Below are 16,201 nucleotides of genomic sequence, written 5' to 3'. Positions count from 1 at the left end.
AGAGCAAGCACGATCTTTTTGGCCACACACATCGGCCGAGAAAGACCGTCGGCTTACCAACAATGATTCCAGGTCTCCTGTCCATCTCCACGATGTGAGGGTGGACCCCCTTATAGGCAGCATCACTGACCACCTGCGTGTTCTTCCTCACTCTCTCCGTCACAGGATCGTCCACAACAGGAGTAAAGCCTCTTCCCTTTGTCTTTTCAAAATCTTCATGGTATTTTACCTGAAGAGGAAAAATCATCATGCTGAAATTTGCTGATAGTCACCTATCTCATAACATTCTCATTAAATGACAGGTGCACACTGCACTGGCTGCATGCAGATTTTCTACATGTATGTATCTTTTCCAAATATTCCAAAACCACAGTCTGAAGCTTCAGTTTCTTAGTACTGGAAATCAAATGCTGATATTTTCACAATGTTTTTAATCATTATAGCTCGTATCTATTTTAAATTATATACAAAACTATATATATTATCAGTGAGAGGTTGTAAAAGATACATATTCTCAAATCCTGGTTACTACCTAAAATATACGAACTTAAGTATAAATTAAATTTCCTATCCCTTAACCTTCAATATGCAATAAAGTAATATCTATCTCCAGACAATCGTTCATGAAAATGGCATTATGTAAAATTAGTTTAAAATTTTATAGGTTATGATATATACAATTTTTAATTTAATTACAAAACTTATATTTCAAAATATACTTTTTTCACATCCTGAAATTAGGACCAGGAGATAGTTGTATAACTGTAAATTATACTAGAAACCACTGAATTGAACACTTTAAATGGGCAAACTTTATGGTAGGTAAATTACATCCAATAATGTAATTTAAAAACACACATTTTTAAAAACACACTTTTAAAAACACACTTTTTTTCATATTCTTTATGACATGCAAACAGAACAAATTCCGTCTAAAATTAAATGGAAAGAAGTCTACACAAAGGTCTTTCACACGATGTGTTTATAATACTCACATTAGAAACAAAGACACACCAGAAAAAGTCACTGAGAAAAATGATTTTATTAGACCAAATATTTCCATTACATTTCAGTGTGATTAGAAATGCAACACCCCCCTACACACACAAAGGTCAGGCCAACCACGTTTCCATGCTTTGTTAGTTATCAGATTAATAGTGAAGTAATGCCATCAGTTCACTTGGTCCGGCCATTCCTTAGCATGTTTTAGTCATGAGAAGAATGATCTGGTTGTACCCTACCATTGAAATACGATTTTGTGCTTCCTTAACATGTCTCATGGCAGGTGTATCTAAAATCTGACTTGGTCTACCTTTCATCTGTTTATGGTCCTGGGTATATTTTACCTGCAAAGGAAATAGTAGACGTAAGACAATGAAAAGAAAACACATGATATAACTTTTTTAAGCTGTACGAATGAGTGAAACATATGCAACATATTTGAAATTATTTTCCAGGTAACTTTTTCAGTGAATTAAATTTTGTTCCAGAATAGCAATCTAAATTTTTACATTCAAAGATCTCCTTTAACACCTATTGCAAAATGACCTAAATCTATCAACTAAAAACAAATGTGTGAATGATCAAGCGTAACTAACTATCTAATCTGTAAAACTGATCAGGCCCAGTGGCTCATGCCTGTAATTACAGAACTCTGGAAAACTAAGGTGGGAGGATCACTCAAGGCCTGGGGCTTGAGACCAGTCTGGGAGGCACAGTGAGATTCCCCATCTCTACAAGTAAAAATTTTCTAAAAAATTAGTTGGGCTTGTGCCTGTAGTCCAAGCTACTAGAGAGGTTAAGACAGGACAGCTGCTTGAGCCCAAAAATTCAAAACTGCAATGAGCTGATTGTGCTAATGCACTCCAGCCTCCAGCAAAGACTGTGTCTCAAACACACACACACACACACACCTGGTCATCATATTTAAGTTAAACAGAGAAAATCCAAAACTATTAAACAGAACCCAAAGTTATTTTGTTTCTAAATTTCCCCATTTTCTACCATAACAATGTTGGAAAATACATACAAGCTACTCTCTATTTCTTTTCATTTCTTCTCTGCTTAGAGAGTAAGAAGCAATGAGGAACAAAATTAGTTGTTCTTTTAAGCAGCCACAACTTAAAAGAAATTTATGTTAAATACATACAGCATCTCTGGACCGAAATGCCACTAGGAAGCTGTAAATTACAAAGCCCAAATGCTGATTCTCAGGCAAACAGCTATTCAAGGTGTGCTAAGGAAAGGGCCTGTGTTCTTGACAGCTGCCCAACAGAACATTGCCATTTATGAAACTGATTAGGTGTAAGATTTGGATACCACTTATGGTGGACCTGAGGGCATTATGTACAATTCAGAACTGAAGCCCTGATATTCACTAAGAGGAAGCACAATATTCAAATAAGATACTAATATGCACCACTGGACTTTAATGAGCAACTAAATTCTACTTTAAATGTATTTAAGGATTTTTTTCTCTAAGTCTTTAGTAAAAGTATTCACCTCCTATTCAGTTTTGCAGACAGCATTTAACAATCCATATTCATCGAAATATTGCAGTAAAACGACAATTATTTAATGCACACATCAAAGGCTTTATCCCTTTCAAAGACACTGGCTAAAACAGCATAAATCGTTGTTTACACAAACAATTCTAAACAAAACTTTGAATGTAACTCTTGGTCACATCTGGAAATACCAAAGAGTTGCAAGATAATGTAAATGTACGCAGCGGCAGCTTTTGGACGTCATCTGAAATAACAAATGTATTTATTGGACATACCACAGATGTTTCTTGAAAATAAAGTTTCTTTTCACAAGCAAAAGAAGACCGCAAGTAAATAATAAAAGACATATCCTTTGTGATAGTCTAAAATGAAGAAAACCACTTGCCGAGCTAATATTTTCTTGATTCTTCTTCACTCTTTCCATTTCAGGGGTTACACTTAAAGCAGTAGCTCTTCCCAGCTGACCTTTGTAATAAACCTATCATTTCAGAGAACAAAAAAAATAGAATACTGGGAATCAATTCAACTAAGAGACTTATTTATTTAAGACAGGGTCTTGCTCTGTCACCCAGGATGAACTGCAGTGGTGCAATCTCTCCTCACCACAGCCTTGACCTCCCAGGCCCAGGCAATCCTCCCACCTCAGCCTCCGAGGTAGCTGAGATTGCCTGGCTAATTTTTGTATTTTTGTAGAGACTGACTTTCGCCATGTTGTCCAAACTGATCTGAAACTCCTGGGCTCAAGTGATCCACCCACTTCAGCCTCTCAAAGTGCTGGGATGACAATCCACAGGCACTGTGCCTGGCTCATAGTATTTAGTTTAATGCATTAACCAAGAAACTTTTGTAGGAAACTACAAAAAATGATGATATTTCAGAGGTCGAGTCGTATTTAAAATGCTGGCATCTTAAATCAATCTATTTCATTTCCTCCCATAAAAGAGTACATGTGTCCAAATCACTGTGGATGTACTCAAATATATAGGCATACCATCAGTAAAGTTACATTAAGTCTTTAATCACAAAAGAAAATGAGAATAAATGTCTTCGTGGATATTACTTAAAAGTATTCACCATAGATGGTACTATATGGTCATGGTTTCTTAGGAATTAACTGTGGCAGAATTTTTGTAAAGATGTGTTTAAATAGATGACTGTGGGCATCCTTTAAAAAGTCAGCATGAATATTTTTTATCTGAAATCAATACCCAACTGATTATTGTTCCAACTCATGAACATTCCTGGCAAAACATTTTTAAGAGATAGTATTAAACATTTTCTCTCTATGAAAAAAAAAAAAAAAGTCAGCATGCTACTTACTGGTCCATTCCTTGTCTCAATAACCATGTTCCTTTTTGAGAGTAATGGAGTCACATCAAGTGTGACTCTAAATATATGGGAGAAAGAGCCTCTACTTCTCTAAAATAAAGTTGTTAGGAAAAGTGTCAAACAATTCCCTGCCTTTGCATTATAAACTGGTTAAACGACTTTAAAGGTGTGAAGAATAAAAGATTTCTTTGAAGGTAATAGATTTCCAAATTTCCTCTTCCAAAGAACACAATCTATATGTTAATGACTTTAAAAGAGGATTTTCTCCGTGAACTGCAACCATGAATTATATCAACAACAGGAAATTGGAGCAGGCCACAAGTTGTTATCTAGGTAAAAACTGCCAGCCCGTTATTAAGTGCCCCCAAAATGGTCCTGTCCCATATAACCTATTCAGCCATGCAAACATTATCATTTCTTCCTAGATGTTGCCTAAAAATGGAGTCATAATTGTGGGGAGTGGAAGGTAGGGCTGGGAGGAAGTACAATAACAAAAACGCATACAGACAGAAAAGGGAGGGAAAAGGTTTGATTGCAGGGCCAAGATGCCAGAAGCTACAACTGTGGACCTTGGGGGGACCACATCACCCATCGGCTAGATAACAAGATAGAAGGGATACACAACCACCTGTCAAAAAAAGTCACCGTGGGCTGTAATCCCAGCACTTTGGGAAGCCAAGATGGGTGGAAAGCGTGAGCTCAGGAGTTTCAGACCAGCCTGAGCAACACAGTGAAACCCCGTCTCTCCAAAAAATACAAAAATTAGCCAGGTGTGGGGACATGTGCCTGTAATCCTAGCTAGTTGGGAGGCTAAGGTGGGAGGATCACTTGAACCCAGGAGGCGAAGGTTACAGTGAGTCAAATTGTGCCGCTAAATACAGCCTGGGTGAGAAAGCAAGACCCTATCTCAAAAAAAGAAAAAAGAAGTCATCCTGGTGAGTCATGGGAACACTGAGGTGGGGAACACCTGACTGTACCCCCAATACCGAAGTTCCTGAAACCTTTCAAGTAAGTTGTTAGTCAAATGAGAACAGGATATCAGCTCAAGGTTATGAAAATTCGGTAAATACGATCCCCTTGTTCACACAGGGACAATACATTTGACAGCGTAAGAAAAAAATTACAAAGATGATCACACATTGCTGATGTTTTTCTGGTTTTCTTTCGCCCTCTTCAGCTCTGGTGGATCAGAAATTGCAGTTCCCCGTTGAAGTTCTCCCTTGTACTTTACCTATGAAGGATAAATAAGAACTTTAACAGAGAGCAGAATGGGCTCCACTAAAACGCCACAGAGGAAGAGGCTCAAAGTTAACAATATATTTTACATATTTTTTGTCACAGTTGATTACATCAACCTTCATGTTTACATCTACGCCCACATTCCAATGGGACTGGCTTAGCAACCACAAGCTGTTAGTGGTGCTGTTTAAATAGGAGTGTTCAATAAACGCTTTCCTCTTCAATATCAAAATTAAGCATAAATTCCACAAATAAAAATAATGGAATCATAAGGTAACATGCTTTAAAAGAAACACCAGAATAAAGTTATTACAAGAGAATTCTAGTGAAGTCCATTCCCTGTCAGCCTAAAAGGACCCCCATTTTTTTTTTTCTTTTTGAGACGGAGTTTCGCCCTTGTTGCCCAGGCTGGAGTGCAATAGTGCAATCTTGGCTCGCTGCAACCTCCACCTCCCAGGTTCAAGCAATTCTCCTGCCTCAGCCTCCCAAGCAGCTGGGATTACAGGCACCCACCATCAGTCAGCTAATTTTTTATATTTTTAGTAAAGATGGGATTTCACCATGTTGGCCAGGCTGGTCTTGAACTCCTAACCTCAGGTGATCCACCTGCCTCAGCCTCCCAAAGTGCTGGGATTACAGGCAAGAGCTACGGCACCCAGCCCCCGGAAGGCTTTTAACTCTCTTTCTGACCCTGGGGCTTCTGCCTTCTATAGAAGCTAAAGCTTTCTGACTTCTACCACCTCCCAGGGATATTATGAGGATAAACAGTGTGGAGCCTAATTATCTCCACCCCGGAGAACTTGCTCTTACAAAGTCTTTCAAAAGTACCTGTTTTAGAAAAAGAAGGCTTTTGATTGTATTGGTGAAAGTTCAACAATATGTTCAGTATGTTTCAATCTCAGCTCTGCCCTTACTAGCTGGAGGTGGTGGGCGTGGGGGGGGGACACAACATGTCCTCTGACCTCCCCAAGACTCAGTTTCTCATATCTACCAACGAGAGAAACAAACAGTGCTGACCTCATTGGTTTTCACAGAACATCAGCACAGGGCCCAGTACACAGCCGAGGTGCCTTGTTAACTATTGTTGCTTTATTCACAACAGTTTATTGAAAGATTGAAAAATGTTTTCCATTTAACTTATAAGGTTCTTTGACTTGACACCACATCTTAGAAAGCCAGTCAAGCCAGGTCTTCTTTCGCCCTGTTCCAATAGATATTTTTTTTTTTCCTTTTCATATTGATATCAGTTCCACATTCTCCATTAACGGCATTTTTTTAAGAGATTTCCCAAATGAACTATGAGTTCCTTGAGGACAGCAAGTGGGTTTTATCCATCTTTGTGTCTAGATGACCAGGACAATGCCCAGTACATTTGGGTAAGATATCTTAATGAAGATTTGTTGAATAAGCAAACACAGCTAAGTTACAGCAACACAGTCCCAAATTTCCTGGACACACAGTTCATGCCCTTCAACAAGGAAATGTGAAAAGGACCATCCAAAAATGCAGAGGATGTAAAGCTGTTCCTTTTTTAATTTTTAGATAGTTTCATAGTTTCATTAAATCTGGAGATACTCCATTTATCATCATCATTAATATTGCAGTTGTTGAACTTTACAAAAGAGTTAACGCTGCATGAAATTCACTTTTTCATATTATATGATTCATCCATATAATTGCATGTGGTTCAAATTCATTCTTTAAACTTTTAAGTTCAGGGGTACATGTGCAGGTTTGTTACACAGGTGAACTCGTGTTACACGAGTTTGTTGTACAGAGTATTTTGTCACCCCAGCATTAAGGCCAGTACTCAATAGTGACTTTTCCTGATCCTCTCCCTCCTCCCACTCTCTCCCTTCCAACAGGCCCAGTGTCTGTTATTCACCTCTTTGTGTCCGTGTGTTCTCCTCATTTAGCTCTCATCATTATGCAGTATTTGGTTTTCTATTTCTGTGTTAGTTTGCTAAGGATAATGGCCTTCCGCAGGGAATATTTTTAAATAAAAGTATGTTCTGTTTGAGAAAATATAAAAAGAAACAGAAACAACTTGCCGCACTCAGCTGCTCCTGGTTCCGCCGCACTCTCCCTATCTCTGGGGTCATGCTTACTGGAGTGGCCTTGTAGTTTTGCTCTTTATACTGGAGCTGAGAGACAAGGTGCAAGACAGTTAGAGATTATGGGAGATAAATGCATCCCAAAACAATGGAACAGGTTTTTTTAAATGTCACATGACCACAGAACATTTATTAGTAAAATCATCATCAGGATTTCAAAGTGAAATATATACAGCTTACAGATTTTATCTTCTTGGCAATGCCAGTCTTTTCCTTGTCAAATCGTTTTGCTGCTGCTGTTGTTTTATATTTGAGACAAGGTCTTGCTCTGTTGCCCAGGCTGGAGTGCAATGGCATCATCACAGCTCACTGCAGCCTCAACCTCCCAAGCTCAAGCCATCCTCCCAACTTGGGGCCTCCCAAAGTGCTGGGATTACAGGTGTGAGCCACTACACCCAACTTTTATCAAATATTTTAAATCACATCTTTCATTGTTTTCCTTGAGATTGTATTATTTATTGGTGGCCTCTCTGAGTTTGATCTTATGAGTAATAATGAATAATCCCTTCCTCAGTAAGAATGATTAAAGTGTCCCGGAGGGCATAAAGCTGTGTAAAATGCTAGAGGAACCAATCCTCTTGCAATGGGGATTCACTGTGATGAGATTTCGCCTGTACTCGTTTTATGCCATCATTATATGTTGAAATACAATAAAATATTTTTTAAAAATACTTAAGAAATATGATCACATTGCTGATGTTCTTCTGGTTTTCTTTGACTCTCTTTAGTTCTGGAGGATCAGAAATGGCTGTTGCATGTTTAATCTCTTCTTTGTATTTCACCTGCATAATTATAAGAATATAATGTTAACTTTATTCTATGCAAGGCTTTAAAATCATTGAGAATTCTTCATTTCTAACTATTGTATAATTGAATTTTATTAATTCCAACATTACTTTTCCTTCATTGGGGACACAATTCTTAATTTTATCTGATATTTTTAGGATTCCTTATTCCTAAGGTACAAATAAATCCACATCTATTCACCTGTTCATCACTATAGGAGTTTTTTAATTAAAATAAGCAAAGGTTGCCTATGAAAATAAATTTTATCATTAGGCATATGCAGGAAAAAAACCCTGTAAATTATCTTAAATAATGTGATTATTTTCTATCTGAAAAGCAGTTTCTATTAACATGGTAATTAAAATTTAACATGTATTTAAAGGCAAAAGTCAAAATGAGTTAGCCACAGAGTGTGGGAAATATTGCTTGTCTGACTGAGAGCACGTAAATAATCTAGAATAAGGAAAAAAATTAAGTCAGCACAATAAAAGAAGAGAAAAAGGGAAATGGAAGGAAATGTACTAAAAGCATAGACCACTGGGTTCTGCATGACTATAAGCAAGGTCAGTGCCAGAAAGTCAGAAGTGTCTGTTATCCACACAATCACATTAGGAAAAGCTCACCTTTATCCTGTCTTCTACTTCACACAAAATCTCTCCCTTCAAATCTATTTAGAGGAATATCAATCAGGCAAATGGTAATACGAACACATAGTCACACATGGGACAAGAAAGAGTTCTTTGGACTTATAAAATGATTAGTGATGCTGTCACTTCAGCTGGTATTTTAATATGTCTAGAATTCATGGAAGATTGGATTTGAGGAAAAGAATACATATATATGTAAACATATGAAAGCACAGGCTCAACTTACGAGGCCTGTATTGAAATTAAGCAAAGATTTAAATCTACATGAAACATGTTTCAGAAGTCGCTTGGTAATGTTTCAAATGATTAAGGCTGAAATCCATGCAGAATGTCATAAAGAAACAATACCTAAATATCTGAGATATCTGCATCTTAGTATCTGTGGATTTCCTATAAGTAACAACGCCAAAATTAGTCCAGACCCAAAACAGTTAAACTGCACATTCACCGAGACAGGCTACCTCTAAATAAAATTCAAAAATAGTTCTTAACACAGAGAGCTAACACCTGAAAGGCTTGTACTCTGGAGGTGGAAAATGTCGAGATCTTTAAATGTTAGAGAATCATATCTTGGTTTGACAGATCTAGCTAATCTTAAAAGGGCAACTTTCCATTTGAATACTAAGCAGGAGTTTATGGCCCAACCTCATGGAGATACAGAACTATGCATTTATTTGCTAGAAGAGGCTGTGGGATGCTGAGAGAGTAAACGATATACTGTAATACTTTGTGGGATTTTTCTCTGGTGAGAAGCTTAACATGATTAAAGATGAACATTTTTGTTTTTCGAAGGGACTCTAATCCATACAGCAGAGCTATTTCACTGTAGTCTATAGAATTACACACTACAGAATATTTATACTATTAAGTTACAGTACATCGATGGGTGCATTTTAAATATTATCATTGGAAAGTGAAGGAAACAAACATTTCATACTTCTCTCCCAAACTAATTTCTCTACCAGACTGACACAGGCTCTCACCACGAAAGATCAGAAGAACACATTCATTCACCCTCATCCACACCTTAAGCCTTGGTCCTCTTTGCGCTTTCTTCAGGAGATAGCTCCATGCATGCTACAAAGGTTTTATTGCACTCATATATTCTGCAGACTTTTTATACTTTCATTTTGAAGCATGCTTTACTAATGCATTCTCTTACCTCTCCTACACTTTCTTCACAAATGCTGGCCTACACTGATATTCTCAGGATGCTGCATAACGACCAAGTGACCCACAGATGAGTCTAATCAATGCCATTCTGCTAAGAGTACTTAAAGGGAAGGTACTCTTTCCAAGGGTGAAGATGAACAGATAAGTCAGAGACAGGGATTTAAAGAACGGCCGAGGCGGGTGGATCACGAGGTCAAGAGATCGAGACCATCCTGGTCAACACGGTGAAACCCCGTCTCTACTAAAAATACAAAAAATTAGCTGGGCATGGTGGTGCGTGCCTGTAATCCCAGCTACTCAGAAGGCTGAGGCAGGAGAATTGCCTGAACCCAGGAGGCGGAGGTTGCGGTGAGCCGAGATTGCGCCATTGCACTCCAGCCTGGGTAACATGAGTGAAACTCCGTCTCAAAAAAAAAAATAAAAATAAAATAAAGAACGAATCCTTTTTACTTCATCAACAAGAAACTAAATGTACTAGATAGGCCCAGTAGCTCACACCTATAATCCCAGCACTCTGGGAGGCTGATGCGGGAGGATCACTTGAGGTCAGGTGTTCGAGAGCAGCCTGGCCAACATGGTGAAACCCCATCTCTACTAAAAATAAAAAAAAATAGCCAGGCATGGTGGTGTGCACCTGTAATCCCAGCTACTTGGGAAACTGAGGCAGAGGAATCTCTTGAACCTATGAGGCAGAGGTTGCAGTGAGCTGAGCTTACACCACTGTACTCCAGCCCAGGCAACAAAGCAAGACTCTGTCTCAAAATAAAATAAAATAAAATAAAATAAATGTACAAAATATATATGGGAGAATATCTAATTGGTAAGGAGAGCAATTATACATTGCAAATGTCAAACACTCAATGGAAAAAATTTTAGCCATAACATTAGGCACCTCAATGTTAGAAGGACCCTCTATCAGAAGAGGACCCTTCCCCCAGTCCAAAGGTAATTGGAGAGCAGGTTATTTTACAATTTACAGTGCAGGTGTGTCATTTGTTTTTGTTTTTGCTGGAAGAAGCAGAAGGTAAAGGGGGCTGGAAAGCAGAAATGGGCAGAAGTGTGTCTGAGAAAAAGCTTAGAGATGTGACTGACATTGGTTAAAAACGAATTGGTACTATTTGCTTTTTCAAATCTAAACCTTTGCTTAAGCTGCCAAATAAATATTCTGGGGCCTTTAATCATTCTATCAGGGGAAAATTTCTTTCTTCCAACTTGTAGAGAGGCACTGAAATGTATCCTTTCTATGCAAAATTTGATAGAGTTAAAATTCTCTTCAAAGAGATGAAATCTAATCCTAGGTTTCATTAAAATGACCTTACTCTACTTCACTGTGATATATCACAATGAAACACTGCTTCAGCGTCCAGGGGAACAAGGATACAGTTTTTGTTCTGAAAGTTAGATCTTTGATTTATGATGAAATAGCATTTCAATAAATTGAAGAATAAAAGTTAAAAAAGCCATCAGTTGAGTAAAGAACTAAAAGCATTTATCTATAGTTTCTGTTTGCTTTTAGAAAAGATAACTAATGCTGTAGATAACTTACTGAACTAATATTCTGCTGATTTTTCTTCACTCGTTCAATCTCTGGGGTATCTTTTACTGCAGTGCCAGCTCCTACTTCTTTCTTATAAAATACCTTTATTATAAGAAAAGGAAAAGAATAATCAAGCTTGTCAGAATTCAAGTCCTAGATCCACTCCTTAGGAAGACAAATTCGCAGGTTTTATAATAATGCGAATACTGCATCTATTTATGAGTGCTGCCATTATAGGAACCAATTAAATAATCCAGTAATATATGTCCAACTTTGGGTTTATACCCCTAATCTTACAAGTAACCCTCTACTACCTGTTCTAGGGCTAGACAGCTACCCTGGTTGACTGCAGATTATTTGCTTTAAGAATACACATTGGCGGCCGTGCACAGTGGCTCATGCCTGGAATCCTAGCACTTTGGGAAGCTGAGGCAGGTGGATCATGCGGTCAGGAGTTTGAGACCAGCCTAGCCAAAATGGTGAAACCCCATCTCTACTAAAAATACAAAAAAATTAGTGGGGTGTGGTGGTGCATGCGTGTAGTCACAGCTACTCAGGAGGCTAAGGCAGAGAATCGCTTGAACACGGAGGCAGAGGTTGTAGTGAGCCGAGATCACACCACTGCACACCAGCCTAGGCAACAGAGTGAGACTCAAAAAATAAAATAAATAAAATAAAATAATACAATTGGCAAGCCAGAGTTCCTTTCTTCAAATATATTTCACATGTGTATTTGAGAAAAATCAAAGCAGATATTACAAAAGCCCATTAAGCTGTTATCACTGAATTCAAAAACAGCATGACATTTTAGGCAACTTCCATTCTCCAGACACAAGGATGCCCACATTCTCTTCCAAGAAAATATTAGCTCATCATCAATATCAATGTTAATTACAAGTCTATTTTCTTCATCTTCATTTGTTATCTCTATCCCATGTGTTTCCACCCCTACTAACATCTACCCCTTCTAAACCCAAAACAGAACAGAAACACAAGAGTACTCTGCAGAAAAACAGAGTAATTATAAGAAAAGCAAAGGAGGACAAAATTACTCCTTCTCTTGATACTGGGTAATCTAGTGGCCCCTGCGTTGGTGGGAGAACACAGTAGGAGAGATGTTTTCTTCCTTTTAAAAGCTAGAACTCTAGAACACTATGGAATTGCACAGCCTCCTTTCCTGGTCCTTCCAGCAAGACTTTCCCATTTCTAAGCACAGCCTGGCCATCCTTGTGGATACCTAGTGGGCAGCTGACCAGCCTACCCTGAGAGCTGGCGCTTGCCAACTAATTGGAAGGTAGAAGATATTCCAGAAGTCCTCATATTTATTAGAATTTACATTTTGATGAGATGCTTACTTAACTATTATGACTAAGCTAATTCTACATTAAAATATTCGTTGTGTGATCAATTTTCACAATTTTAGAAGTTTGTACATTTAATAATCATGGACCCAGCCTCTTAATTAATAGTGCTGATGCACTATTTACAATAGCAAAGACATGGAATCAATCTAAATGCCCGTCAATGACAGACTGGATAAAGAAAATGTGGTACATATACATCATGGAATACTATGCAGCCATAAAAGAGAATGAGATCACGGCCTTTGCAGGGACATGATGGAGCTAGATGCTATTATACTCAGTAAACTAATGCAGGAAGAGAAAACCAAATACTGCATGTTCTCGCTTGTAAGTGGGAGCTAAACGATGAGAACACATAGACACCTAGAGGGGAACAACACAAACAGAAGCCTATCAGAGGGTGAGCTGTGGGGAGGGGAGATGATCAGAAAAAAATAACTAATAGGTACTAGGCTTAATACCTGAGTGACAAAATAATCTGTATAACAAATCCCCATGACACAAGTTTACCTATGTAAAAACCTGTTCATGTGCTCCTGAACTTAAAAGTTCAAAAAAATAGTACTGACGCAATTCCTCTTCCACAAAATAAACATAGAGAAGTTTAGAAATGTATTAAGAATGAGGAAATCCCTAGATATCATATCATTATAAACAATCAATAATCAGGAATAAAGTCACTTCATATGACTATTTTCATCGTCAAAGTAAAATCTGTGTAGAAGACTAAGACTTCTTTCCTGTGTTAAATTTTAAAAATTAGTTATTAACTGTTATTTGTACCAAAGAGGAAAACTTGAATTTGTAATTCCAAAACAATTATAAGTGATAATTTGTAAAAATTATCAGTATTCTTATTACTTTAAGGAAATAAAGATAATACAACTTGACAGAAAATTCAAGTAATGCAAAAAAAAAATCAGACAATGATTAAAAAAACCTATTTCTTACAAAACAAAATTTCAAGGAGGCAACTGAAAAGAAAGAATGGCTACTCACTGCACTAATGTTCTGTTGAGTTGTCTTAATTCTCTGAATTTCAGGAGTATCTGCTACTGTAGAATAGTGAGAAAGCATCTTCTCTGCTTCATCTTTATACTTTCTCTAAAAATATAAACAGTTGATATAAATCTGAAATTGTGTGCATGTGGGCACGCATCCACGCATGAGAGACAGAGAGACGACAGAGAGAGAGAGAGAGAGAGAGAGGGGGGGAGGGGGGGGGGGGGGGGCAGGCAGACAGAAAGAGAGAGAGGCAGAGAGGTAGAGATAGAATGATACCATTCTTTGATCTCTACCATACCACAAAGCTTTTGGATTTATGCTTTGCTTCCTACTTCAAGTAAAGATACATTTGGTTAAGGGAAAGTTGCCAATATTTTGAAGTTGAGATTAAAATCTTACTTTTCTCTCCACTAAACGACCTAGTATGAGCTCTAATACAACCCAGACAATATCTTAATGTCCTTCCTATGTCTTAATCAGAATTTTAACAAATTTCACCAAATGTTGTTATACATTCCTTTCTGCATAAACTCCATTAATCAAATTTAATTCTATGGTCAATTTTCATAACAATCTTCATTTTTTTCATTCCTTCTGCTATTTTTTTCCTATTGGGAGTCATTATTTTTTAGTAAATGTTATAGCAAAGGTATTATTTGCTAATGAATGCTTTTGCCCAGATCAGATTTTATAAGTAAATTCTTCTTCCATGAATTTTTTTTGTGGTTATTACTTCTACCACATCCAGTTTTGTTTACAGAACATGGGACTAGTATATTTGACAAATCTAAATTTCACCGAGAAAACTTAGCTGTTCCCAATTTTTACTTAAACTTTATACCTTGTGCAGCTTGAGCCACTGTTAGTTTTATCTGGAGCTATCTTAATACTAATATTCATTATGAAATGGTTAAAAGGCAAATTGTTTGTAATTTATTTCTCTGTGGAACGAGCAAAAAGCATTCAAGCCAAGTGGAATGGGGTCGAAAAAGAAAAGGTTAAAATGTTCTTAGGCTGGGCTCAATGGCTCATGCCCACTGAGGCAGAAAGATACGCCTCAGCCCAGGAGTTTGAGGTTGCAGCAAGCTACAATGGTGCCACTGCATTCCAGCCTGGGTGAAAGAGTGAGATCTCCATCTCAAACAAAACAAACAAAAAAAAAGTTTTAATGTCCTTGGACTCAAAACAAGGAGCCCCAACAAAGAGGCTGTAGCTTTCCATAATGTCTACTGAATTGAATCTATGACAACTGTCCTATTAATTAGTAAGGTTAATCGAGTTTGGCCAGTGGTTTTAGTGAAAGAGTACACTAACCCTGAATGCAATGCCCTCAGAAAGATATCATTCATAGAGACATACAAAGCACATGGCAATATGACACTGGAATACACAGTTCTGAGCATCTTCATTCTTGACCAACCTGGCTATAGATTTCAGATGTCCTCTTGGCTCGAAGGATATCTGGGATATCCATGCTCACTTGCATTCCTTTCCCTTTAATTTCATTTTCTAAGTCCTTTTTGTATTGTTTCTAATGGAACAGAAAATAATCTTAGAGTTTTGCTTAAGCTTTAATAGAAATGTCGAAATTTATGTGTTTGAATCTCAAAGCCACCCATGTGGAAAGAACACGTGCTCTTTCCAGCTATGATTCAAGACATTTGTTTTCAACTCTGTATCTCACTGCTGTCTTACCTGGCTGGCCATCTCGGATGCTTTCTTAGCTCTCTGGACATCAAGAGTGTCTGTGCTCACCTGCATCCCTTTGCCTTTAATTTGAGTCTCCAGATCTCTTTTATAGTCTTTCTGCAGAAATGAAAGAGTTAGTGCTCGCCAATCATTTGAAAAACTGCTCAAACATTGAGACATCATTTTGACATCAAGACCATGTCTTCTGGAATTAAGTTGAATCTTATTTATTTTATTTCTATAGAATAAGAAAGTTTTACTTGCGGTAGGAACATGACTTAGAGTAACTTATTCACCAGTAATCAGACGACTTTCTACTTTTTTTTTTTATTTCTTAATCAGGATTTTAACAATTCTTAATTCAGCTTAATCTGAATTAAGAAGAAGAAAAAACAGATCTAGCCAAGGGGAAATTCTTACATTTCGATATAAGCTTGATATATTACTGGATCATATATGGTTCAGTCAAGTGTCAGTCAAGAGTGATTGTAAAAGTGCTGTTTTTCACACTGTAGTAAATAAGTGTTTGGTTGCTTCTCTGGAATCTACCCCTTCTATTCACTTCATTGGCTTCCTGATTTGCCAATGGACAACTCAATGCTCCCCGTTCCTAAACCATCGGCTTGGGTGAGACTGGCCCAAATCTCTAGGCTCTGCTGGGCTTAAATAAATCATTATACTCCATCACCTACACTGCAGAATTGGTTCCTGGATGCATGCATTTTTTTTTTAACATTAAGAGTTTCTGGAAGCCTCTTTGCAAACAAGAAAGCCTACCTAGGAACTGAAAGATAGAAAATGAAACTAAATC

The 16,201-nt window shown here is 37.6% G+C and overlaps 1 protein-coding gene and 1 long non-coding RNA gene across 24 annotated transcripts in view; one reads left to right on the top strand and one right to left on the bottom strand.

Annotated features, from left to right (window-relative positions):
• Positions 1-16,201, bottom strand: part of NEBL (nebulette) — a 690,461-nt gene that overhangs the window by 351,629 nt on the left and 322,631 nt on the right. For 14 of the 23 annotated variants that reach the window (XR_004258432.1, XR_004258429.1, XR_004258430.1 and 11 more), the window contains 10 exons: positions 15,397-15,507; positions 15,122-15,232; positions 13,696-13,800; positions 11,342-11,434; positions 7,879-7,971; positions 7,127-7,219; positions 4,975-5,067; positions 2,893-2,985; positions 1,242-1,346; positions 58-229 (listed from right to left, as the gene is read on the bottom strand). Coding sequence is in view for 19 of the 23 variants with exons in the window: in XM_032244113.1 (XP_032100004.1) it covers positions 58-229; positions 1,242-1,346; positions 2,893-2,985; positions 4,975-5,067; positions 7,127-7,219; positions 7,879-7,971; positions 11,342-11,434; positions 13,696-13,800; positions 15,122-15,232; positions 15,397-15,507 (1,069 nt within the window). In the remaining 4 variants the exon portion in view is untranslated. The remainder of the gene's footprint in view (positions 1-57; positions 230-1,241; positions 1,347-2,892; positions 2,986-4,974; positions 5,068-7,126; positions 7,220-7,878; positions 7,972-11,341; positions 11,435-13,695; positions 13,801-15,121; positions 15,233-15,396; positions 15,508-16,201) is intronic. The other 9 variants (XM_032244116.1, XM_032244117.1, XM_032244119.1 and 6 more) reach the window with 9 other exon arrangements.
• Positions 4,402-10,318, top strand: LOC116527219. The gene is made up of 3 exons (XR_004258434.1): positions 4,402-4,489; positions 4,540-4,541; positions 10,284-10,318. It is a non-coding gene; the product is annotated as an uncharacterized LOC116527219 (long non-coding RNA).

Source organism: Sapajus apella, unplaced genomic scaffold, assembly GCF_009761245.1.
Source record: "Sapajus apella isolate SASKATOON/1434 unplaced genomic scaffold, GSC_monkey_1.0 scaffold53, whole genome shotgun sequence".
Taxonomy (NCBI): domain Eukaryota; kingdom Metazoa; phylum Chordata; class Mammalia; order Primates; family Cebidae; genus Sapajus; species Sapajus apella.
This window is presented reverse-complemented; position numbering and strand designations above follow the sequence as displayed.